General features: G+C 35.9%; 1 protein-coding gene across 1 annotated transcript in view; it reads right to left on the bottom strand.

The window, feature by feature from the left end:
• Window positions 1-26081, bottom strand: part of LOC108693139 (platelet endothelial cell adhesion molecule-like) — a 154368-nt gene that overhangs the window by 6153 nt on the left and 122134 nt on the right. Inside the window, exon 5 of the mRNA XM_018201899.1 lies at window positions 5321-5519. Coding sequence (XP_018057388.1) covers window positions 5321-5519 — 199 coding nt within the window. The remainder of the gene's footprint in view (window positions 1-5320; window positions 5520-26081) is intronic.

The raw sequence follows: 26081 nt of genomic DNA, 5'->3' as shown, positions 1-26081 counted from the left end.
TGTGTGTGTGTGTGTGTGTGTGTGTGTGTGTGTGTGTGTGTGTGTGTGTGTGTGTGTGTACTCAAAATATAATACATATGGATTTACTGTGTACTGTACTTAAAATACATATGAATATTTACTGTGGCGCAATCTTTGACTGTAGACGAGATTACATTTTTGAGAAGATTTTCAAAATCCTTTTCTTCTTGCTTCGTTCATACACGTGAGATTAGCGTCTTGGATAATTCGCGAAGATTCGGTAGATGGAGAATAGAGAAGGGTAGAAAGGTGTCGAGAAGAGGATACAGAGTGAAGAAGCGAGAGGGCAACGAGACAGAAGAGCTGAAGTTTCGCTGCGAGGCGCGACATCTTGTCCTGAATAAGTTTCTCCAACGAGGTACCGAATCTTTCGTACCTCATATCATTGGCGCATATGGGAAGCGAAAAAGGGGAAGTCGGACCAACATATATATCGAAATACACGGTACTTTCGCAACAGTTCGCCGTTGAACTTCCGCATGCACGATGTGAGTTTTTTTACACGAGAACGAATTCTCCAGGGAAGAGACAATCTCGCACAATGCATGCGGGGATATTATGACATCATGTCGTGGGATGCATTTCCTGTTTAAAAGATTTAACTTTATATGCAGATTTTGTAACTCAAAAGCGAAATAAGTAGCAACAAATATTAATCGTAGAATGTAAGTGAATCGATTCTTATTGTATTATTATACATTGATTATTTCAAGTGCATTTGCGGATTTTTAACATATGTTTCTTCAATTAAAAAATATACTAAGCAAGTATAAAATCAGTATTATTAGGTTTGATAAATTAAATTTTCAGCGTATATAGATATGATAAAACAAACTTTACATTAAACATTGATTATATTTAATTACAATATATTTAATTCTAAATATTATTAAGAGGATCCTAAAGTGATGGAATTACAGCTCAGAATATTCTCCGAATTAGCTGTACAGATTATAAAATCCTTTTATACAATTGAAATACGTATAAAAAAGATAAGAGACGATTGATTTAACGAGAAAATGGAATAAAAGTTAAAAAATTACATTTAGTGTAACTAATTTTTTAACTTTTCTCTCATTAAATCAACCGTCTCGCATCTTTTATATTTTAGTATTTTGTCGCATTAATATAATTGTTACAAAATGTATTTGGACACGGAAAAAAATTTTACTAAAGATCTAAAAATTTGGTTAGATACAGATCTGAAAATAATTGTTGGGCTATCAAAATAATTATGTAGGATTCTCAAACTAGTTGTTAGAATATCAAAACTTTTTGCAGTATTGTTCATCATAAGATTTCTACGTAATTATTTTGATGATTCAACAAAATTTTCAAGTTTGTCTACCCAATTAAATTCTTAAATATTTCAGCAAAATTATTTTTTCTGTATAAAGAATTAAGGAAAAACACGAAAAACATGTAATTTTACATTATTAATGTAACTAGCTAATTTTCTATTATAAAATAACTGAAACAAAATATATACTGAAATGACGTGACATTGTGCAGGCTATAATGCTATTCTACCATTGTATTGTGTTATATCGATGCTACATACATATATAAATCGGATATTCTATACAAATGCGAGCTATTCAGATGAAAAAAAACGAACGTAGCGGAAAATACCATTTTTGTGGTCGCTTTTATTTTCTGTAAATGTCACAGTCTTTTATAGAATGCTGCATGCGACCGGCGCTTATTAAATGTTATCGGGCAAACGTCATTGAAAATAAAATGAACGTACCGCTTCCGCGCCGGAATATATACCACCGGCCTTTTCAAAATAAACGAATATGAGGTGAACCGAGCTCCGGTAGCTTAACAATACAGAGGGTCGACAGATGCGAATAACATTTAACGAAAAATGTCAAGGGGCTAATACACAGCCTAACAAAAGTGATTACGATATCGTCATATCTAACACGCGCGTACAAGCTTTGATAAATGCCGCTGTGCTAAAATCGAAATTTTTATATGTTCCGCAATCCACATTTCCCCGCGCGCGCGTTCCTCTGCGATTTATTAAATTCACGCTGCTGGCAACCGGTCAAATCGTATACGGAATTGAATGCGCGCGCGTTAATTTTGTTTCGCGTACAAATGGCTTTCCTTTATTTTCACAAATTGCGAATGTACGTATGTACGTACGTATACTTCGACAGATGGAAAAGGGATTACCTCACATTGTGTGTCAAAATGTTTTATCGATGTCGACAACGGAATTTTTATCAGCATGACTAATGGATTTCGTCTGAAATTTAAGTTTAGTTACGAGAAACATTTTCGGGAGAAGGATTCCGATAGATATTACATCGTTAACAATGGATGCTGTAATATTGTGTGTACTTCAGCTTCGTATTACGTGTGATATTTCGGTTTACCGCAGCATAGTTGATTACCTATCTCGGAATAACTCTGGTTTACCACTGCATAGTTGATTGGCTATATCGAAATAACGCGAGTTTATCAATTCAATGCATTAAAGCAGCACACGCGTTACATGTCACGTTCGCTATTATTGTCTAATGTTATGATAAGAAGTTTTCCGAGGCCATCACTATGTCGGCGAATTCATGAACATTCTTCGCACCGGTCCACGACAACATCTGCCAACCATTTCTTCAAGTCATCTATCTACTTTGCACCGCGTTTCACATATTAAACTTCAGTTCACTTCAGCAGAAGAAAATCACTAAAAAATCTATGGGCAGCATTCGTCTTTCATATTACATCGAGCGCAAATATTTTATATCTCTTCGCGTACGAAAGCGTACATCCGCAACGTGGAAACGAGATCTCTGAAATTTCTATCGAATGCTCCAAATTTCCCGCGCTACGTTTCATATACGAATTCTTTGATCACTTAGTGTGTTCAATTGATTTTAATATTTTGAGTGCTAGTGTTTTTTTTCTATCGACAGTTTCGATAATTTAATAAATTTTTCAAATCTTTTTTCTTAAGAAATTGGTAATTTAATTTCTATCTTTCAACATGAAGTGCAGAAATACATAAAAGCCATATTACATTTTAAAATAATATAAAATGTTCAACAAAAAGATCCGAATGTTTTAGATGTATATAATTAAAAACGTAACATTTAGAAAGAAAAAAGATGCTCGCAATATAAAATAAAAGCCTAGACTTTGGTAGATCGTATCAATTTATTGTAAATACTATCTGATCGTGCAATAGTGAAAAATGAAATATGCCATTTATTAGCCAATAAACTACATACAATATGGTACATAATAGCAAACAATAGGATTCACATACAGCGCCGTTTGTTTTTTCTAAAAGCAGGGAATATCGTATCATAAGCAAGATATACAATGGACAAAAAATGGCGTACAATGGGGCTTACGTACTCGTCCTGTTTTCCCAGGACGAATTGCACAATACGCAAAAATCCACTAGGTATTTTCCCGACCGTCGGGCGAACGAAAGTATCCAATCACCCGTATTTTGAGCAGAATCCATTGAAGAGTCAGATTCAAAACACCAGGATATAGATTATCGGTGGACGATACTTTTCGATTCCGCGAGGTACGAATGTGATCATAAAATTGGGGTTGCCAATGGGGACACTGGTAACGTGCATTGCATCAATGCAATCTATTGGTATATACTGCTGCAGATTCAAAGCTAGGCTTTAACTAGTTCTTGGCGCATAATATAGGATTGTAAAATATGATAATAATTAACAAAATTTATTAAAATTACATTATACTTATAAAATAACTATGTGTATTTTTAAAAGATACGTTATATACGCGCGCCATTCCATAATTTATTGAGTTTTTTATAGAGATTATTTGTTATGAAGATATTATTTTAATGACCGAACAAAACTTGCAACTGGATTATATATAATAGAGCCCATCTTCTATAATTCTTTTATTCTATGAAAAAGAATATTTAAACCAAAAATTTTACTTAGTTATATCCCTGAAAAATAAATGCTCTTTATAAAGAATCAATAAATAATTGACAAATTAAAGAATAAAAGAGTTATTATAGAAGATGGGCTCTATATACGTAGTATACATAATCCAGTTGGGAGTTTTATTCGGTCATTAAAATAATATCTTCATAAGAAATAATCTCTAAAAAAAACTCAATAAATTATGGAATTGTATTGCACGCATATAAATCGTTAATTAAATAAATAAAAAATTAAAAAATTTAAACTTTTTAAGTATTATTGACATTTTCAGAAATATGCGGTAAGCGCGATTTTTTCTTTTTTTAATTCGAAGCACTATTTTGTAAATCTGTATGTCCGATTTATTCAGACTATTGTGAATTATTTTGCATCCACGTAAGATCCACAGGGAAAACGTGAAATCGTCGGAATTGCACTAGCGACTCGGCACGTATACTTGGCGACGAAAGTTAGAGCGCCGGCGGGTAGACCGGGCAAAGGGTGAAAGGACGGGTCAGCCGGCCGGAAGGTAATGGGAGCGTAGGTTATACCCGTGGCCGCTCAATTAAATCTCGTCGACGTCGCGTGCAGGAAAGCGAGCGCAGCATGCACCGGAGGCTTCCTTACCGATTTCGAGTGGGTGGACCCTGCTCTCAGAATTTATTAGTCCGTGCGACCGACCGACTAATTTCGACTCGGTTAGCTCGAGCGTGTGTTGGTTGATCATAGAATCATCAAGATCAAGTCATGAATTACGAAAAGCATGAAAAAGCAATCATTCTGTCATTATCATCTTCCCGTCCAATAATTTTTTTTATTAAATCGCATCAACCAAGTTTGGTATATATAATTATCAACACGTTACAAAGGATATTCTAGACACTTGCTAACGAGGTTGTCTATAGAGATATTGTATATCGAGAAACCTGATCTAATTCTAATCAAATATAATCTAACTTGAACTAAACGGATTTGATCCAATGTGCGCTAATCTTGAATATTCGCTACGTTCGAAGTTTAATTCGAATTATCATTCAAGTTAGTTAGATAAATTGAATACAGTGTATATATAAGTGTTGAGTATTAAACTCAAAAAAGTTCAGAGAAATATTAAAGTTATATGCAAAATTTTCAAAACTTTTCCCATTTTAACATAATGACATTTATGGTCATTCATGTCACACATTTATGACATTTATGTCTCGACTTGATTGGACTAAATATAATGATATGTATTCGTTATCGAGAAATTCTCTCGAGTTATAAAACCGAATCCAAGAAAACGGAAAAAGGAATTTATAAAACTTATAAGAACAAAAGTTTTTAGGTTAATATATGAAAACAAATAGAAACAAAATTTTTATAGTTACCTCTTTCAGGCACGGGTTCGCGCATACCCGAAAGAAGCTGGAGTTCGCTTTGTTTTGAGTAGACGCCAGGTATCTCCGCGGTGCAACGTAGATTCAAACGACCGTTCGTGTAATGGAATGGCTGAAGGGTGAGACTGATCTCGCTCCACTGCATTCCCTCATCTTCCTTCGTCCGCTGTTGCCTCGTGGTCGCCTTCAACTGCAATAAATCAAGCATGAGTTGGAGAACGTGTGAACGTCACGAGAAAAGGAATTCGCGAACGTTAAAGGGTAGGCAAGATGGTTACGGTAAGGGTCCCGTAGAAGGAGAGAGCGAGAGCGAGAGAGAGAGAGAGAGAGAGAAGAGGAAATGTAAATCTGCTTTCAACGAAATGCGTTCATCCGGAATCGGAAGGAGGTGAATTCTGCCCTATCCCTTCCACCCCGCCTTTTCGTCATCCCGCACGTTCAACGGCGTACCACGCTAAAGACGAGGGTTTCCACTTCGATGGAAAGTTGGAGAACCCGCTAACGTTCCTGTCATCGTGTTCTCCCGATTAATGTCCCTCCATTCCCCCCTTTTTTTTTTCTTGCGTGAAATCGCTTCTCAAGCCGCGGCGGCAAAGAGCGAGCCCGTCGAAAGTATTGGCCGGAATGGCCGAGTTCCGGCTTTCTTAATGGATCATTATCGTCGCGGAAGTCGTGATAGCGTCGAAAGTAAGTTATTCGAGTGAATCATACGGTAGAGTGATTTGTAAGCGAATTGTAAGAAGTTTGTCTAAACTTTCATCAATGTAGACGACGACAGACTGATGTAGATTGAAGTGTAGATATATAGATCGTCTCTGATATTACATATGATGTTTTACAAAATATAATCTTTATAAAGCATTTCATATTAATAAATCGTAATTGATATATTGAAATAGAAAAAATAAATATTCTTCAAAGACACATTAGTCACAACTTATAAAATAATTCAGTAATAAAAGCTGAAATAACAATTCTGATAAAATTATTTACTCTCTTATTTAATTATTTTTAAATTTACTTATTTATTTTCTATTCAAATGTCAGTTGAATTATAATAATCTTGTGCTTAATAGTTTCTTAAGTGATAATAATCTCAGTAATAACATAATTCTCGATTCAAAGCGTTATATGCGCACCTGATGCCAACATGCTTCTAGAAGATAGTTGTTGCGAAGTTTAACAGCATTCGCGTCGAACCAACGGTAAATTACACAGAACATCTCGTATTATATAGATTATTAAGCCAACAGACTGTAGAATACGTATTAACATTTCAATCTCGAACATTATGTATGTTCGGAATTGCTTGGACAGTCGAAATAAAACAATAAATATTTCTGTACGCTTATTCATTTCTGACAACAAATAGAAAAAAGAATACTTAGAAATGCAAAGACATTTGATTTGACGTAATTACGAGAGTAGTACAGCAGAGAGTTTCCAATTTATCTTCTCAAATAACGATCAGTACTAGGCAGTAATGAATTGGATAGAAGATGACTTCTAATCGCGGCCAATCAAGCGAAACCTAACAAAATTAATTGAGTGAACTTCGTAATAGAGCAACTACAATGTATGAATGATATTATAAAAATATAATAATCCACGATAAAAATATAATAATCCTCCTTAAACTTTAAATTAATTTAACTTTGTTAAAAAGTTTTTCAAAGGCGAACTAAGTATAAAAGAAGAGACTTCCCACTGTTTCATCATCATGTCATAAAGTTCACTTTTCAATTAAATATGCATGGCATGTATAATTTTTTATTACAGTCTGTGTATTATTACAGTCATAAGTAAAAAGTGAAAATCGACGCAAATATTTATGTGTATATTATTTATACGTTTGACATGTCAAGTTTAATGCTAGTTGCAACAAAGAATATCGGTGAAAACATGCGAATATTATAGGAGCGCTTGCTGACTTCACATTTTCTCAACTGAGGAATTATGCAATTCGCGCGATCCAGTGTGATATATGGCGGAATGCACAAAAAAGAATCTCGACCAATGATTAATGGCCAAGTAGCATTGATACTTATCCTCCGATGCGCTAAGAGTGCGTCCAGCCGAATATAAATTCCGCTTTTTAAACAGCTACCCGTGAAATTCAATCTCAGTGGGGAGCGAAAGTGATTACAGCGGTTGAATACAGATTATGAGAAGGCGGTCGCTACGTCATATTTAAGCGCTCCGGATTTTCTTTGTAAGCATCCAAAGGAAGGCTATATTCTCTTTTTCCACCGGCACACTTTCGTGTCCTGTGCGATGAAAAAATTAAAAAATAAAAAAGAAGACGTTTGAGTATACCTAACGGATCGTGAAATTTTCTATTATGAGATTAAATGTGCTAGTCTTATCGAAGAAAAGATCCACTCTAATATTATCGTCGCTGTAATCAAAGCTTTGATACGACGCCATCTTTTCAATATAAGATCTAATAATATTCTGACGCGAGTTTGAAAGAAAATTTGACTGATCTTGCACAAGGTTGCAAAAAGTCGACGATGTTCCAATTTGTTCTTAAATCAAACTGCATGATTCGACGAATCAATGATTTGTAAGTTCGTAAAATCTCGCTAAAAACTTTCCTCTCGATCTTTTAATTGCTTACTTTCGTTAAAAGTTTCATGGATGCACTTTTTTTAAGCCGCGTACTTTTTTATTTCAAGATTCTTTAGCAAATTTGAAGTTAATTCTTTAACGATCAAGATTTTTTCAGAAGAAAGAAGAATTTTTCTTTTAATTTTCGATATTAAATCTTTTTGATATAGCTAAGTCTCAAATTAATATAAATTAACAAAAATATATTAATAAAATTATATAATTACAAGTTTAAAATTACATTAGAGTTAAGTTTACTTAAAAAATTAAACAGACGTTATTAGTACATTTGCTTTTTTTCGAAGTTTAATTAAAAGAAAAATTCTTTAAGTTCATTAAAACCATAATCTAAGCTAAAATAGATTTTATATATTTATATTTTTTATAAAATTATAGTTTAATAAACACATTCATCATAATTAGATAATTATAATAATCTTCAAAGATACATTTTATGAAAATAATTTGCTTAAGTATTTAATAAACAAAAATATTTGTAGTAAATAAATGTTGCAAATATTATCTAGAGGAATTTAGAAAATAGATATATAAAATTTATCTTATATCAAGAATGCGGAGATAGAAACGCTAATGATGTTTATTTCGCATGCTCAATTACATTCTTTAGAATTTCCGCAGTCCCGCAAAACCTACATAGGTTAAGATACATGTAACTAATACATGTAACATCACGTGTAATCTAAGTTAAGTAATCTAAGTTAAGTAAATTAAGCAAGTGAGAAATTTGAAATTAAAGTGAACGTATATAGAATACTTTTGATAAGATCACGGGAAAGTTTACAGTTTATAGTTTACAGCAAACAATTAAGTGAAAATATATCATCGTGACATAAATCATATTTATTTCAATTCTCTTAAAATAGAATATTTGAAGACATACAATAATAAATTTTAAATATATTTTATCACAATGATATCTCTTTCGGAAATCTTACAACATACAAAATGTTATATCTTAGTTATTTTTTAGATTATAAATGAATCATGACGAAAGTAAAATTCTCAGCAAGATTACAGTTTTATTTAAGAGAGATTTACTTAAAATTGACTAAGAAATACGTTTATTTATTTTTATTCTTGCAGAAGCTTAATTTTATCCCGATCTTTTAATCTTTAATATTAATCTCTAAATTAGATCGCACTTTTTAATCTCAAAAGAAAAATTATTTTCACATTCATCAGAGAGAGAGAGAGAGAGAGAGAGAGAGAGAGAGAGAGAGAGAGAGAGAGAGAGAGAGAGAGAAATACTATTAGACCGTTGATTCAAAGAAAGCTTTTTCTGCAGAACAGCTTGCATTTTCTAATTTCATTATTCGTCATCTGAAAATGGAATTCTTTCTTTTCTTGCTATTCAAGGCGCAGATTACCAGAAATATAGCAGGAAACCCGCTGTGCAGCAGGCCATTACAGAGCTCTGCACGGTGCGAACACGACCGAGATATGAAATCTCAGTAATGCACATTTAATTGCATGTGTAGTACTTGTTGAATCGATGCGCGCATGTATCTGAAAACCAATATATTCGATTGATATCACGAACATGAAATCCGATTGATATCGAGAAAATACGACTATCTCCGTGGGGACTGAAGTAATGTGAAAATAGATAAAAAACATCTTCGATGTACAGATTAAATGAAATTTTTATAAAAAATTATCTGAAATAGATATATTTTATCTACAAAAAAAACCTGTTTTTATAATAAGCTCTTCATATTTTAATCACAAATAAATGTGCGAGAGACTTCATAAGAATATAAATGGCAAAAAAAATTACTTTTTGCATAACACTCTATTGGACGAGATCATGAACAAGATAAAAAGCATACGGATTAAATTCTCATACAGTTTAATTAATTAAAAAAATTGTGGAAACATTTGGAATTTTACGCGGCGATCGAAGAGAATTGATGAAAAGTTAGAGAATGGATGGCTTACAGAACGACAGACGCGACGTTGATAACGACGACGACTGCAATGTAATTACATGAATGACTGTTGACGAATGACATGGTTTTACGATGCACCGTGATAAGACAGTAAGTGTGTGTGTGTACTTATCATAATCATAGGGTGTTATACACCCTATGGCGCACTGCGCCGCGTGTGCGTCGCGTGCGGGCGGCTTACCCTAAACACCCTGCGCAATGCCCAACAATACACAATACCGCGTCGCGCGTGCTTAAATGTGCCTCGAAATCCACTGCAGTTCTAGGCGCATGCATCGTATTTAAGGGCGTAGCCATGCTAAACCTCTGCGACGAGACGCGGGTTTATGCGCGTGAATATGTCGGCGCGATGTGACACGAGAACGGGATACTTTTGACCTCGGTTATTCTGTGTGAACCTCACAAGTCTCTCCCAGGCACCTTTGAAGTGTCGCGCGGTTTTCGGTGTAACCGCCCGCTTATGAAATATAACCCTCAACCGCGCTCGCGTAGGTTGACTCATTTACCCGGGGACTCGAAATGGGGTATTACGAGAAGTCTCTTGTCCGTTACGCCAGCTGCGTACTACTTCCCCTTTCTTTTCCGGAACAATAGTTCCATGATCTTTTGTATCTCGTATATATTCGTTTTAATTAGCGGCAATTCCCTGAATGGCATACCTTCGAAATAATTCCGCATCCTATCGAGATAACAACGTATGCTCTTATTATTAAATCTGAATTCCGAATGCATAAAACCTCGTAATATTTTCGCGTGGATAAGAATATGTTACACGATATATTAATAATAATATTATTGTACCAAGCATTGCCTCTCTCCAATAACTAAAAAATAATGTGAGAGCCTAATAGAATCAGAATATAAAAAAATTTTAAAAATATTATATTACATTTTTTCACTTGTATTACATTCGATATTTTATCAGAACATTACTTGTTATTTTAATCGTGTATTATGTTATTTATTAATTTGTTATTTGTTAATTTGTACGCTACATAATAATCATTTTAAATTATAATAAAGGCTGACATAATAAAAATTAATTGCGAAATTTCTATCTAAAAAAAGTAAATGACGAGCATCCGTTCGATGAATATGTTGAAGCGTGACAATGCGAAACTTTTGCAGAATTTCAAAGTGATCTCCAGTTTTGCCGCTAAGCAACAAATTTTCATATACGCGGCTATCTCCTTCCTTCCGTAAGAGACGGTATTAGATACGCGATGGGCCGAGTTTCCCTGGAAAGATCTTGGCGCAGCATGCATGCAAATCCTGACCGCGATAGTAGTGCAGATAGCACACGAATCTAGATGTGGAAATATACGTGTATGTGTGTATATTCGTGTATATATGTACGTAGTCATGGATACCATGAGCAGTCCAATTTCTCCCTAGTTGCATTCGACCGCTTTCTTGTATTCCTCGAGCGATTTCTACGTTGCACTGAGATTCGACTAGTATTTAAACGGCGTTTATCACCAGCGAGGGAACTCTCGAGGGCTACAGGGGGATGGCAATGGTATCGAATGAACCAAACAGAGGAGAGAAGGAAGAGCTAGTTCGGCTAGTTGGATCGATGGGACCGGTGCTCGTGGCGAAATGTGCGACGGGAGAAAGAAGCTAAAAGGCAATGCCTCGAAAGTCGAACCGATCTTATAGAGGATTCCACTGGTATCCTTTTACAAGCTTCTCTGTCTACAGGATAGTTCGGACGTGTCTGAACTGTGGCCTGTCTGTAACGAGCGGGCTGCACAAATACGTTTGTTCCATGATCTCCAACGAGCATTTATCCTTCTTGAACATGGATACGCAATTGAATTAGTTGTATGTAGATATCGCAGAGGACATCGCGTATACATGACACGAAAAGAAACCGGGAAAGAGATACTGCTATCGACCTTGTTCCCATCCGCGTTCGTTATTGCTATCGAAAGCGACGCGAACTCGAGGAGGATGTTGGGCGATATCGAGAAAGGAAAGGAACCGTTTTCACAAGCAGACAAAAAAACGACATCATAGTTTTCCGGTAGAGAGGAGAAATCAAAAGGCACAACTCGAACATCAATGATCGTTTCGAGAGAGAAATCTTCTTTTCATGCGGAATTTATTCAAGCATACTTTGCGAATCAATCGACTGTCCACGAATGCTGCGACAGATTTTCTTGTGATTCAACAATTTCGTGAATGGTACACGTTTTTATGTTCTCTGATGTATCTTTAATCTACTGTGAAAGATAGAGTGAACGTTACATTCATATTATCGTTTGTGTTTATTATTTCATTGTAACTAGTCTCGGTAATTGATAATTTAATTCGATCGATATCAAAGAGGTGTGATTAAAACAGCACATAAATGGGAGTTTGCAATAATGATTAATAATAGAGCGTAATTGACACTGTCGCTCACGCATATCTAGTGACGCATAATGAGGGTGAAATTCTACCTGTATACAGTTGATATCGATGTTTGTCACCTAACACGTAAAGCAAATTCGCGTGTTTATATGTAATATATGTTTACATATATACGTATTGTATATCTTTTTGCTGCATATTATATTTTTCGTTCCATGTTTTGCATTCAATTTTGCTTTTCATCCAATTCTGAAAGTTTACGTAACATTTTTGCACTCCACGGAGTTCACATTGCACACAGATATGTCGAAAGTTTTCGAAAACGCGTCCTTTTTGTTGACTATGTAAATATTTTGCCTTCCGTAAAGTTTTAAAATACTTAATTAAACGTCATCCTTTCGATAATATCGGCAATTTTTTTGCCCCGAATATTTTTTTTGCTCAAGCTGAAAATTAAAATTTTGTTGAGATAAAATTCATTTCAAAGATCACAAATTACATTGTATGATTGTGTTGTTTATTATTTACAGTATCGAGACTTAATTAAAGTTTTTAATATATTTTTTATATACTATACTTCGTTGTAGCAAACAAAAACGTTACTATTTCAATATTGAAAAAAGCCGCCGTTTCGCTTTGGCTGTACCTGCGAAGAAAAATTTCCGCCTTCTGTAACAATTTTGTACTACCTTTTACAAACTTAATGTGTTCTCGGTTCAGCTGAGTGTTATAAAACTTGTCATTACGTCACGCTCAATTAGGAGAAACAGTTTCTTAAAATCAAAATACACGAAAGGAAACTGCAACTGGAAGATAAAAGAATCGAGAGTATCATGGCGCATTAACTTCAACAACGTTCGGCGCGTTTTTAGCCATACACGTCAACTGATCAGAATGAATCTTCGTTTTCCTCCGATCACTCTTCTTTTTTTTTTAGTCATTCAGCGAGCTAGTGAGCCTCTCTGTTTTATTTCACTTCCGTGTTATTCGGCGCGCATACGTTCGGTCGATGATCTATGGGACAGGTCTGATCCACCGACTGTGCGGAGTGACGCGCCTACATGCGGTTGCACACGCGAATACGATAAATCACGGCGAATATGAGCTCGGAACGCGTACACAGGGTGCCATTCGAAACAGGCCGAACGTCCAGGGCAAACGTTTGCAGTTTCTCTTGGACATCGCGTCTCTCTTGTATACGCTGATCGATGATTCTGCAATGACAGTCGCTGCTTGCTGTTAACAGATGCAACGTCGTGCTTCAATTGGAGAGTGAAGAATCGATCTGATGAGCACGATCGACACATCTTACGTTAGTTCCATCTCGAAAGCACAACACCCAGCTAAACGCGATTACATTTCCGTGATGTATTGATAGTAACAAATTTTTGTGCAATAACGACTAGCGTGTTTACTTCACATTGTAGAATAAACTGGATTTTAATTACGAAATTCTCATGCATATATTTTCTTACTTTCACACAAATTTATTTTACTAATTAATTAACTGACTTTCCAAGGAAAACTGTCATGGTTAAGCATAATATTTTAGAATAATGAGTTCTTAACTTTAATCCGAATTATTTTTTAAGAGAAGTAATAAATGTAGTGACTAATGACATAATAGGAGATATTTCACTTGGCATTTCTAAACACAATGGAAAATGCACAGAATAAAAAGATAGCAATGGTAGCTGCGACACGTCGCTGAGAATCTACAATCTTAAGTGTGATACTGTGTGGTATATTCGTAGTAATATCCGTCCTTCGGACTTCTCTTGTTCATGCAATTTAGTAGAGTATACAGAGTGTCCCAGACTCGCCGGATGTCCTTTCAACAACAGATACCACAGATCAAACAAGAAAACAGCGGTTCCGGCAATTTCGAGAAATCAGTATCGAGTGATGAAATTACGTGAAATTGGAAATTGGAAAGATTGGAAAGATTTACGATAAAATTTTTTTAAGAGTCGCTAAAATAAAAATAAATAGGCAAATAAAATATGGATATTTATTATTTATTAATTATTAATTATTAAGATAAAAATTAACTCTTCCAAAAATATATTTACTTAAAAATTTGACGTTAAATTTATAAAAATATGTAATAAATGCTTCATTATTGAAATTTGATATTGGAATTTAATATATTGGAAATAAAAGTACGATAAATAATTTCGTCTGCCAATAATTTCACAAAGAATGAAAAAGATAGTGTTCCACGTCAATCTATAATTTATTTAGTGTCCCACATCAGTTTAAAATTTATTTCGTTTTCGTGAGAAATTTAAGTAAATACATTTAAATGCGAAGAAAAGATCATGTCTGGAATATTTTACGCATCAGTTGTAAGACTACTTAACAGAGAGAAGACTTAACAGAGACTCGTTAACAGAATGGGCACAATATGCACTATATAAGTGCTTATCAGATATGTAAAGAGATGTGATATGCCGTCGGATTGTGGGGTCACTCGATCTTATACAAGAATACTAACGGTGATTGTGTTAACAATGAAAGCTACGGGAATTACATACGCGAGCGCGTAGAAAGCAATCGTAAAGAACTGGGTATGTAGCGGACGAAAGGATAGAAGGAAGGGAAAGTATGTGCTTTCAGGCGGCTGTCGGAGTGCTAGTACTCTACGTTTCCGAGTTGTGAGCCATTCGAGAGCTCTCCTCCTTGCATCCTCTTCTCACGAAAATTGCGCTGCGTGAGAGTACCATACAAGTGCGGAAGACTAACGGAATTTAAGCAGGTATATTGCATCCTGGCGTCTTGTTCGAAGAACATTTACAGCACTTCCTAATTATTCTTTCGCTGATGCGCGCTGTCTGTCATTCACGCCGGGAAAATTTATTGAAACCACGACTCAGCTGAATTACAGAATCACGAATCTGTCATATTCTTTCCTTCCATCAGATCGATCGTCAAACTAAAAATTATCGTTTGACGATTGATCTGATGGTGGATCGAGAGAAAGAATGTGCTGTATAATGAAAATGAAAGATTCTGTAATTCAGCTGAGTCGTGATTTCAATAAATTTTGTCAATAAATTTTAATGAATTCTTATAAATTTTATTGTAACACTTCGGAATAGTATTATTGTTTTCACAACACAGCGAGAAATGTTTAATTAATTAACTCTTCATCTCTGCAATCTGGATCTTTTTTGACACAAGCAAAATTTTATCAAATTTCTCTGAAATAAAGGAGTCCAATCTCCTTCTTAAAATATCTTATAAATATCTTGTATTTATTTATTATAATAATGTAATAGAAATATTGATAAGTAATTCTAAATATTTTTTTCATATTTTTTGAAGCCTAAATCAATAAAAAAATTCGAGCTGGACAGAAAAGACTCAGATTGCAAAAGGAAAGAATAAAAATATGATTGACGAATCAACATAAATTGATTTTCAAATACGCATAGAACAACGGTGCACAAGTTTCAATGAAAAAATTGAAATGCTTTTTTTATTAATTAATGATATTGTATTTAGGTAACAAGCGCAATTTTCATCAATGCAAATCCTATTTACCGAAGCGAATACTATGTTCAAATGGTCACTTGCGTTCGCGAAAGCCATATACGCAGTGCTATCGGGCATACTAATCCATAACAAGAGAGCATTATATGCGTCGCTGTTGATTACTTACGCGAAGTTACTGACACCATATCCAATAGGAGGGGCATATTGTGTCACAAAGGTCAACAACTTCGATAGAAGGTCCTTCTAATCCTTCAAAGGATTTAGCTTGCGGTTAGCGGTGATCCCAGTATACGATTTCGAGACTTAGTAATAGCTGCTTCTATACCAATTTAACCAATAAAAGACAGAGAGAGAGAGAGAGAGAGAGAGAGAGAGAGAGAGAGAGAGAAAGAATTCACATTAATAGAATTTGATTAAAATAAAACATAATCATTCATTTTTTCACGATTTCCTGCTAACTTTTGTTTTTCCTAAATCATCGTACAAACTTCATTTATCTTGCACGATTCATGAAATACGATAATCGAATGATCACCCTTTCGGAATTAATAAATAAAGAACTTTATAAAGACGATGTAAAGCTTTTTTCGTGCCATTTTAAAGAGTCTCACAAGAAGTTTAGTTTAATTGAATCGCAATGTAATCGATATTCGCGATTTTTTTCTTTCTTACTTTATAAAAAATGTTCATCCGGTTTAAAACTGTTTTATTATTATAAACAAAATCTTTTAGAGTTTCATATAAAACAAAAGTGCGAAAGAGTCTCAATATTCTTTTTAAGAATATTAATATCATTTTAAGATCTACATATTTAATCCGAGAATTATAGTCATCTGAGGTATTTTTATATCCCAGTAGAGAGAAAATGTAAACTGTTATAAAATGTTGTTTTATATAAATTATTCTACTTTTTCTTTTTAAATAATTATTTTTTATTTGAATCTTTAAATATGCAATTGTATTGAAAATACTCACAATAAAAAAGCGTTACATTAATTAAAATCTTTATTCCTCAGATACTGTCGCAATAATCTACATACTCTCTAATTTCTTTGGAATGGAATCTCACTCATTCTGAAGTAAAAAAATGAAGCCAGTCTTGAAAAGCAGTGTTTCAAAATTTAAGAGTGAGATTCATTTTAAAAGTTTTAGGGAATACCGTACTTATTCGGTTTAATATTTGTTTGATTTCTATTTATCTTATTCAGAAATTTATTGTGATTAAGTTTCTACTCATAATGTTCTCAAATAATAATAATAAATCGAAAAACAATTAAATAATGGATATGCAATATATTGTTAATAACAATGACTTTAATTAGGATGTAAAAACATTCTAGATGATCGTTAATATAAAAAAAGTCAGATGATTATTCCCAGATTAAATCTAAATTGTGCTCTTCGAGCATATAAAAAAGTTTAAGTTTTTGCGTTTACTTTCGGCCAATTCCGAAATAATTCATAATAAGTCAAAAGAAAATGTAACTTCCTCGCAGTAATTCAAATGATCTCTCTTGTCACATAGCGAAACATGCGTTTCAATATTGAAGCAGCATCCATTATGAAGCGTTAATCTTCTTCTTACAATCCTGAAGTTGTAGTGTGCATATTTTATGGTCGGCCAATAAAACATGATTTTCGGGGACGACGTGAAAGTATAATCGGTCGGTACGCGCAGTGCGTCGCGCTTTAAATCGCACAGCAGGCGGCAGTAAAGAGAATACGCGAACGTCGACATGCATAATTGCGTTAGCCGCGGCAGCGGGGTTCCAGGATCTTCCAACCTGTTTTGAATTCATGGGCGTCATTCAGTCGTACCCCCGCAACGTATTCGGAGAGTGAAGCTTTGCCCCTATTACGCGTGTACTTGTCACGAAAGGAAGAGCCTCTCTCGGCGTTCCGCCGAATCCCACGTGGGTTACCAGAGATTTATACGAATCAAGATACTCCAGCGTGATTGCGAAAGCCCTGGAATCTGTGAAGATATATCTTAGGTGCGAAGAAGAAGTACGTTAGAATACATAGGAGGAGAGACCAAAAGGGATTCTTACTCGTAGTAGAGGTCGGAAAACGAACTCTTCGCCTTGATCCCCTGTCGGGTTACAGCTCCTCCGAGCAATTCGTAAGATTCGCAATTCGCATTTTCTGACAGGATTCCAGCGGGCGCGCGTAAAAACCCTTAAGTGCATCCCGACAAGTGGCCTCACTCGATATGTCCAAATATGGGCACTCAAAATCTGCGAGAGGCGTATCTACGAAAATCCTAGTCGGGAAATCAGTTTCTTAATGCTGAAGATTACAGCGATATGCGGGGTATACGGTACACTAATCTACGGTCGCATTAATACTTAACGAAGTTTCGAAGTGGTGTTTACAGCGTAATGTCTTCAGCACACTTTGATCAAGCTGCTCGCTCACATTGTACGCGCAAGGCTTTAGATCTTTCGTTTTCTCGTCTTTTTACTGTTTAAATTAAAAGCAAAAGATGTAAGGAACAGATTAATTATAACTAAAACAAAATAATTCATTAAAGATATTTGCATCCTTTCAAGTCATAAGCTATCATTAAACTTTATATTTATTGAAGAATTTCTCTTTTAATAAAATGTCAAAAATAAAAGTTTTGGAAAAATTTAATTTTTTATAAATATTATTTCTTATTTGTTTAAATATAAAAAAAACTTTATATTTGTATTATGTGATAAATGTTCTCACAAATGTTTATAAAAAATAATGTTTATAAAAAATTATTTTATGCACGTATAATCTTCTTTAGCAAAAGATTAATTTCTTGGAAAGTTTTCTAGAAATAATGTTTATAATCTTTATAAATGGAATTTTAAATAGTTAAATTATTAAAAATAATATCCTAGATTTTGCTCGCATTAGGTACTTTCCAATTTAATGTCAGAAAAAATTAGAACCTTAATGGTAATTGTTTTATAAAATCCTCGGAATCGTTTAAACTTTTTGTCACGAGCAAAAAATTAAGAAGTTTACACAACTCACATTAATATTTTTCAATTAATTTAAAGCAAGCTTTATTTTGTATTTAAGAAGAAATTTTATTCAGAGTTTAATTGCTAAGATAATTAATGTTGAAATTTGACAAATTGCCAGTCTTTCCATCAAATTTTATCTAGAGTAGATTGACTGAAAATCCATCAAAGAATCCGCGGTTGAGAGATGGAACGGTTAGTCTAAGTACATATTTTAACGATGGTTTCTTCAGATCTTTCAAAGTCGAATTTCCCTTTAACGCAAATTTAATGAGAAATCATTACTGCTTGTCATAGTTTCAGAATTTTCAATATCAAATATTTTAACAAGTAAGAGTCTGAAACTAAAAACCTTATTAGATCTAATTTAAATCAACTAAAAAAGATTTATCATAAAATTTATGTTTATTGATTCGTATTAATATGTAGTAATAATAAAATAAAATAGAGATCAATAAAAAGAGACAGTTTCTTTAAAATTTATTTATAATTTCTTAATTTTATTATATATGATGCATATATAGTTTATAAGTATATTTAAATCGGCATTGCTTTATAATTTTAACTTCAAAGAATTAACTCTTTGATGTCACTTTAGATGGCATAGTCGACTGTTTTTTTTATTTTATATGTTATAACTTTTTTAATAAAGATTTATCAATATTTTTATAAAGACTAATAGACTTTTTTAAAATAAAAATATATTTTGCTTGTTACTGTTATATTTCTTAATTTCTTTTGGCGTTTATTGAACAAAATTTATTCTATGTTTACTTTTATGCGATATTTTTGCACAACATTCAGTATTATGTTATATTGGGTTGTCCGGAAAGTTCGTGCCGACTAATCTATATAATTTAATAAATGTATACTAAAATTTAAATTTTCTGCGTTTCAATTTTCCTTCAACATCGGCATGAACTTTCCGGACAACCCAATATATGTGACAAAATGTATAGCGTAGCGCCGAAAGATTAATTTTTCAATGTTAGTTGTTCTTAATTATAAGTAGTTGCGTTTAAAAAAAGTAATGCGTGCATATAATTTATATCTTTATATGAAACGTTCAAACATTTGTAAGAACAACCTTAGTTCGCCAGTAGCTTTTGTCGAGAGTCGTCGAGTAAATAGCCCGAATGGGACTCGTCTCAGTAAATATGTCTCCCGATACGTCACGGGGCTTTCGCGTTATACGGCATCATTTATAAGATGAAGAAGACGGTTATGGAACAGGAGTAGTGATAAATATGTCTGAAGCGTCTAGTTGTACGAGTTTCAACTCGAAGTAAAATCAAGCCGATGCATGCAACGAATACTTGCGCATTCACGCTACACATGCCAACGTTATTTACACTATCAAAATAGTCTGCAAACGCCGGAATTGAAAGAAAACTGTTCTATATGCAGTAATAAACACGTCGATGTGATGAACGCATCCATCGTTCTTCGATAAATCACTGGTTATCAAAGAACGTTGAGTGCACGAAATTTTTTATCGTCGTTACAGAAAGAATTCTTACGAACTGTAATACAGTGAGATAATATAAAGGCAATAAAAACGGAGACGTCACGCCAACGAATAAACGATAGTCGTTATTATCATTGGCTCCTCTCCGTAAATGCGCGAGGCGGACGCGCGTCCGCAGTATATTAATGCATTCTGCCGCTCTATTTATGATCCACTTCCACCCCAGAAGTCGTTTACTTTCAATTCTCGGGTGTTCGATTAATTTTCGTATCGATGGCGCCCGAGAGCTCGCCACCGCCGTCACACGCCACCGTGAAATTTATGACCCACGGATTTCGCGAACTTCACCTCGGGCTATGACTATCGCGATCACGGAAAAATCGGAAATCCGGCGCGTTGTGCCGAGCAAACGGGATATTTAAAAGCGTCTAGCTCACGAGCTATTTGCACTGGAGCCGCTGTACGTACGCGAATGCCCAGAGGCGAGATACGTATTCCCGCGAAATAACAGCGATTAAACTTTATGGATCCCGGACAGTGCCGAGGGCATCTCTCTCTTTTGGCTTGATCGGTGGACACGGAAACCTGAAGCTGATTGCGGAATGTGACACTGCGCGAGTCCGATCGTTATTAATACCATTGACCGTTCCGTTTCTGAAATATGGTTTGCATCGTCGTTCGCGTACAGTGACAGCGAAATGGTGCAACGGATGGATTCGAAATGGAGTAAGGAGCGAGCAGATACATATGATCGATACATCGTACGTCGATATTTTATCCGTGAAATATTCGTACACGACGTACAGATAAAGTTAAATTTGCATTTATATTCTACAAAAGTGCTACCTTTACTGGATTTGCCGTGATTAAATGGACGAAGTTAAATAGGAAATGTGTAGACGAGATTTCTAACGATAATGGAAACGATCTCAATTTTCGATAAAGAATACCGTTCGGTTTTTAGCAATAAAGTTTTACGTAATTCTTGCGATATACCAAACGAATTCGCGTATATACGTCAGAGATCTTCACGAGACTTGATTCACCGATGCAAGCGGTTATCCACTCCGGCTTCCGTGTGCGTCCATCGATCCGGATGTCGTCATCGTTCCGGGCAGATACATTCCCCGCCGTGGATATTATTCCCTCCATCATATAGATATGTGGATACGCGTGTCACAGTGTGCGAGCGTATTCCCGTACATCATCTCCGGGATATAGCCCAACTGTCGCCCGCGAATCATACGACGGTGCTGTCATCGCGACCCATCCGGTGTAACCCACTTTTCTATCCAAAATTCTTTCCTCCTCAAATGCAGTAGGCTTAAAGTATTAACCAATCACAAGAATGGCGACGGCGACGGAGCAAAATATAGGTTTGAAGATCGAATACATATTGAGGTAATAATCAAGAACGATTACTGCCAGAAGAAAGTAGTTAAAATAGCTCAAAAACACGTCCATATAAAATAATGTAGAAATAAGTATAAGATGATAATAATAAGCACTAAGCGTCATGTATATTTGAGAGGACTGTTTAATGATCTGCTAAAAGTTAAGTAAAAAAAATGTATCGTTATGATAGAAAAATGACATATCTCAAAATTAACAATTTTTTAGGGAAGTAATTAAAATTTTGAATTGTGGAATAACTTTTAAAGAATTTTTTTTAAAAGAATAGTATAACTGCAAATAGGATATTTTCTTTCATTATTTTAGCATCGACAATACTCTTTCATCTGACAAAAAATGTTTTTTTTCCTATAAAGAATTATTGTGAACTAAATCACAGGACAATTTATTTTTATCTTCTAGCGATAAACTGGGGGACTTACAAATGTACATTTTTTTTTCAATAAAAAATATACGTCTTTAGAGTTTTTTCCCCTGTACTTCGAAAGTATTAATTTTTTAATTGTGTCATTTTTCTATTAAAATGATATATAATCACATGATGTATCTTCTAATAATTCTGTTACTCGAGTGCACCATCCTGGAATTACGTAAGAAAGCGTGCTATATTGGGAACAAGTCGGAGTTCCAAACTTATATTAAAACAATAAAAACGGAGGACACGTTGCGTCATCGGAACTCGGTGCCGAAGATATTCTTATACGTGATCACGTTGCGATTTAGCGTGTGACCTAGTACGATCGCAGATGTTACGTACCGATATACGTTTGTGACATTCTGATGCGCAGAAGAACAATGAGATCGACTTGATCGATACAGCGTGTCATATCGATATCTATACACAAGAAAAGAACAACAATACGCGGTCTTCCTGTTTCTTCTTTTCTTGTCTTAACATCTTTTCTGTCGGGCCGTGTTTCCCTTCTCTTCCGGTTTTCCTCGAAAAATTACGAGTACGTGTAACTCGGTTGCGACGTGTAACGCGTCGTTGACCCGATACCGGAAAAGACATTCCAGGCCATTGGTCACAACGGCGCTTAAGCGACGTTCTATCTTTCGTTGGTGTGTGTCACTGGTGCTTTACTCCCGGCGATTGAGCCCCCGAAGGGGCTCTTGTCTCTCTCGTCGGTCTCCTCCTTTGCCGTGCGCTATATCTCACGTTGCGCTCAGGGGGTGGTTTAGCTCTCCTTTTCTTCATCCTTGTCTTTCCGTCCTTCCGCCCAGTTTCCATCTCCTCGTCTCTCATCTCACAACTTCAAAGCCATCCCAGTTCTCCTTCGCAATAAGATCGTCGGTTTACAGTAGACACTGCACGACAAAAGCCGCTCCTTACTTATTCCGCGTTTCGCTATCGATCCATTCCACTATCACCAATCATTCTCTATTCACAATCAGTCTACTCATTCGGTATCCATTTGATTGCCGTACGAGAAGGATATTGCGTTGCGGAGAATGAAAATAAAGCTGATTCAAATGTGAGCGGAACAATGCGTGAAAGCTTTCCTTTTGAGACATGACGAATGAGTCGGATGGGATGCACGCGTACTATGACGCGATGGTCCTCGTGAATGTCGAGTGAATGTCAGATTCCTCGAGGCCACTCCAGGGGACCAAGCGCGTGTTATACCGGCATGGTCTTTCGCGCAATTAGCCACGCGCCCGTGCATTAACGTACAGATTTATGGAGGTAATTAATGCATCCGTATGCGAATTATTGCGTCCTATTTGATACCCGATTTGCCGGTGGTACAGCCCAATTTCTACACGTCGTCGAGCTTTCAAGGAATTCCGAGGAACACATTTCAATTTATTTAATTCTGTATCACGGAAACTCGGAATGTAAAATGATGGCAGAATCAGTTACTGCACCAATCACTGCTCGGGCTTTGGTTTATTTCCTGCGACTCACGCGAGGTTTATCGAAACATTATGATTATCCCCTTTAATTGGAAACGTATACACTTCATACATATGCCAATAACACGCTCTTGATTACGGTAATTCTATGATAATGTTACGGTATATTAGAGAATGCTTACATGTTAGTGAATTAACTATAAGATACGAGAAGAATACACGTAGTAAAATACTAATAATGTAATTAACAAAAGCATTAAAACCGTGCGTCAAATTTTAAAAAGCTTTTTATGGATGGATTACGCAACAGATGCAAAATTTGATTGTGGAGAAACTGATCGACTTATCATAACTACACTAACATGATGATCGTGATATAATTTACATGCAGTACATGTAATGGAATAATGAATCAGTATGCTGCAACAGGCAGAGACAATCCGCAGTTACCGCGATGTCACGTCGACTTGATGTATTCATGAACCATACTATTGTCACCTATGACGCAAAATACGATGAGGAGAATCATTTTTAATAACGTTGAAAGTCACATACGACAAAGTAGAATATTCCCCAAGGAATCTAACTTCAGGAAAGTAGCGATTTTCTATATATCTTGCAAGACTCATTAGCGAAAGTAATTTATTATTCGAGACGAAGAATTAAAGAAGTCCGCGTTGCAGTGTGCTTTGAGAGCGTGGAACGCCAGCTGTAAGCTTTCTTGAGCAAAGGATAAACTGACAGAGAGAGAGGAGAGGAGAGAAAGAGAGAGAGAGAGAGAGAAAGAGGGAGGGACAGAAAGAGAGAGAGGATTATGTTACGGCGAAGACGACGCTAAAGTCAGTATTAGTTTGCTGTCTGTGTGTGTGCGCGCACAACTCCCAGTAAATTCAACATGTTTCTGCTGAGCTTGGGAAATCTGCAAAACGGTGACCCCTTCGCCGTCTTGGAAAATTATACGGCGGTCGAAAATCTTTGCTAAATTTAACTTCGCAAAATATTATCCTTCCAACGAGCGTCGTTCAGGCACACGTACCGTTCGCGCTTGTTCTCCCTATTCTCCCTGTTGGCGGTAACAGCACAATCTACATTCACAATAGCCTGAGCGCCTCCTTCGTTCGTATAATAGTGAACGGTTTACATCAGAATGTTACACTGCGAAGCGCAATGGGTATTCGGATCTTCGTCTTCGGCTCCAGATAAATTCCGCGCTATTTCAAGCGAGATGGTTGGATGTTCGATGTAATTCTGACGACTTCTCTCAGACTTTCTTTAAACTTTTTAACATGAAAGCAGCGAAGATTTATGCGGCAGTTAAAAATCCGCCGTATAAATATATTACCGCCGGAGCAAATTTCCCGAGTGTACATTAATCTGAATTTTTGTCCGCGTCATCGTGCGACCTTCCTATAATACGTAATTTACAGACGCACTTCACCATATAATTCTCCGCTCGCACGGCGAATATGGTTAAATTTTTCAAATTGTACCATCAAAACTAACTTTTGTTAAGCGGAATACAATTCTGCATCATAAATTTATAGTTAAATAAATAATGTTCAAGTAAATTTCTATCTTCGTTAACCACAATGTTCAAAGAATTTCGGCAACTAATTTTTGTAAGTTGATCGTGAATTGATTTATTTTTATTTTATATGGCAGACTGCTAGGTCGACTACCTCATCACAGCCGTCTTAAGCCTTCCTGATGTTATGTTCAATACTCGAACGACGAACTGGTATTAGCCGCCAGTCACTAACCCGAGAGTAGATACAGTGCATTTCGGTTAAACTCGGCAGAGCACCCAGCGACTGGCTAAGCTTTCCGATAAACTCGTCAGTCGTTTGAATTGACTATACAGTATCAGCTCCAATTTACCGTCGGCTGTAGCGCACAGTTCCTTTCAGCAAAGGACAAGCATCTCACGCGCTCGTATGTACACCACTATCGGAGAAACGAAACTGGTGGTTTTGCGAATGTATATGTGTGTACGTGTTTTGTATGTCTATGAACATTGATGTGCACGTGTCAAGTGTACGCGCGTGTGCTCCGTGCTACGAAGGGACGCTTTATTAGACCGTGCAGGTCTGAAGCTCGGTCACGGGGTTGACGAGGAACGAAGTGGATGCGGAAACACGGACGGAGAGAAAGAGCGTGTACGAGCGGATGGAAACGAGGGAGATTGAAAGGGAGCGAAATGTAGGCGGAACACACAAGCGGCTGCCGAGATCGGATCAGGGAATAGGGGGATGATGGGGGTGAACTGGGAATTGATGAAGCGACGAAGAACGGAACGTGGAGAATTAGTGGTTTTAGATGAGAAGGCCGTTAGACGGGACGAGCCGAGAGATGTCCAGGGTCGACATCTCTTCGAAAGGACCTTCCTGGATGGAAAACAATAGACTCCCGCGTGCATCTATTGGCTTTCATTACAACGACGATGACGATCGTGACGATGTGACGCCAAGAGTTCCCGCTTGTTTATCGATGATTCGTTAAGTGGCTGTTCCCTCTTTCTCGCATCTGTTCTCTTCACCTCTCTCTTATTATCCTCTTCTCATCTCTAGTAACCTCGTCTCTAT

The sequence above is a fragment of the Atta colombica genome, unplaced genomic scaffold, assembly GCF_001594045.1.
Source record: "Atta colombica isolate Treedump-2 unplaced genomic scaffold, Acol1.0 scaffold107, whole genome shotgun sequence".
Taxonomy (NCBI): domain Eukaryota; kingdom Metazoa; phylum Arthropoda; class Insecta; order Hymenoptera; family Formicidae; genus Atta; species Atta colombica.
This window is presented reverse-complemented; position numbering and strand designations above follow the sequence as displayed.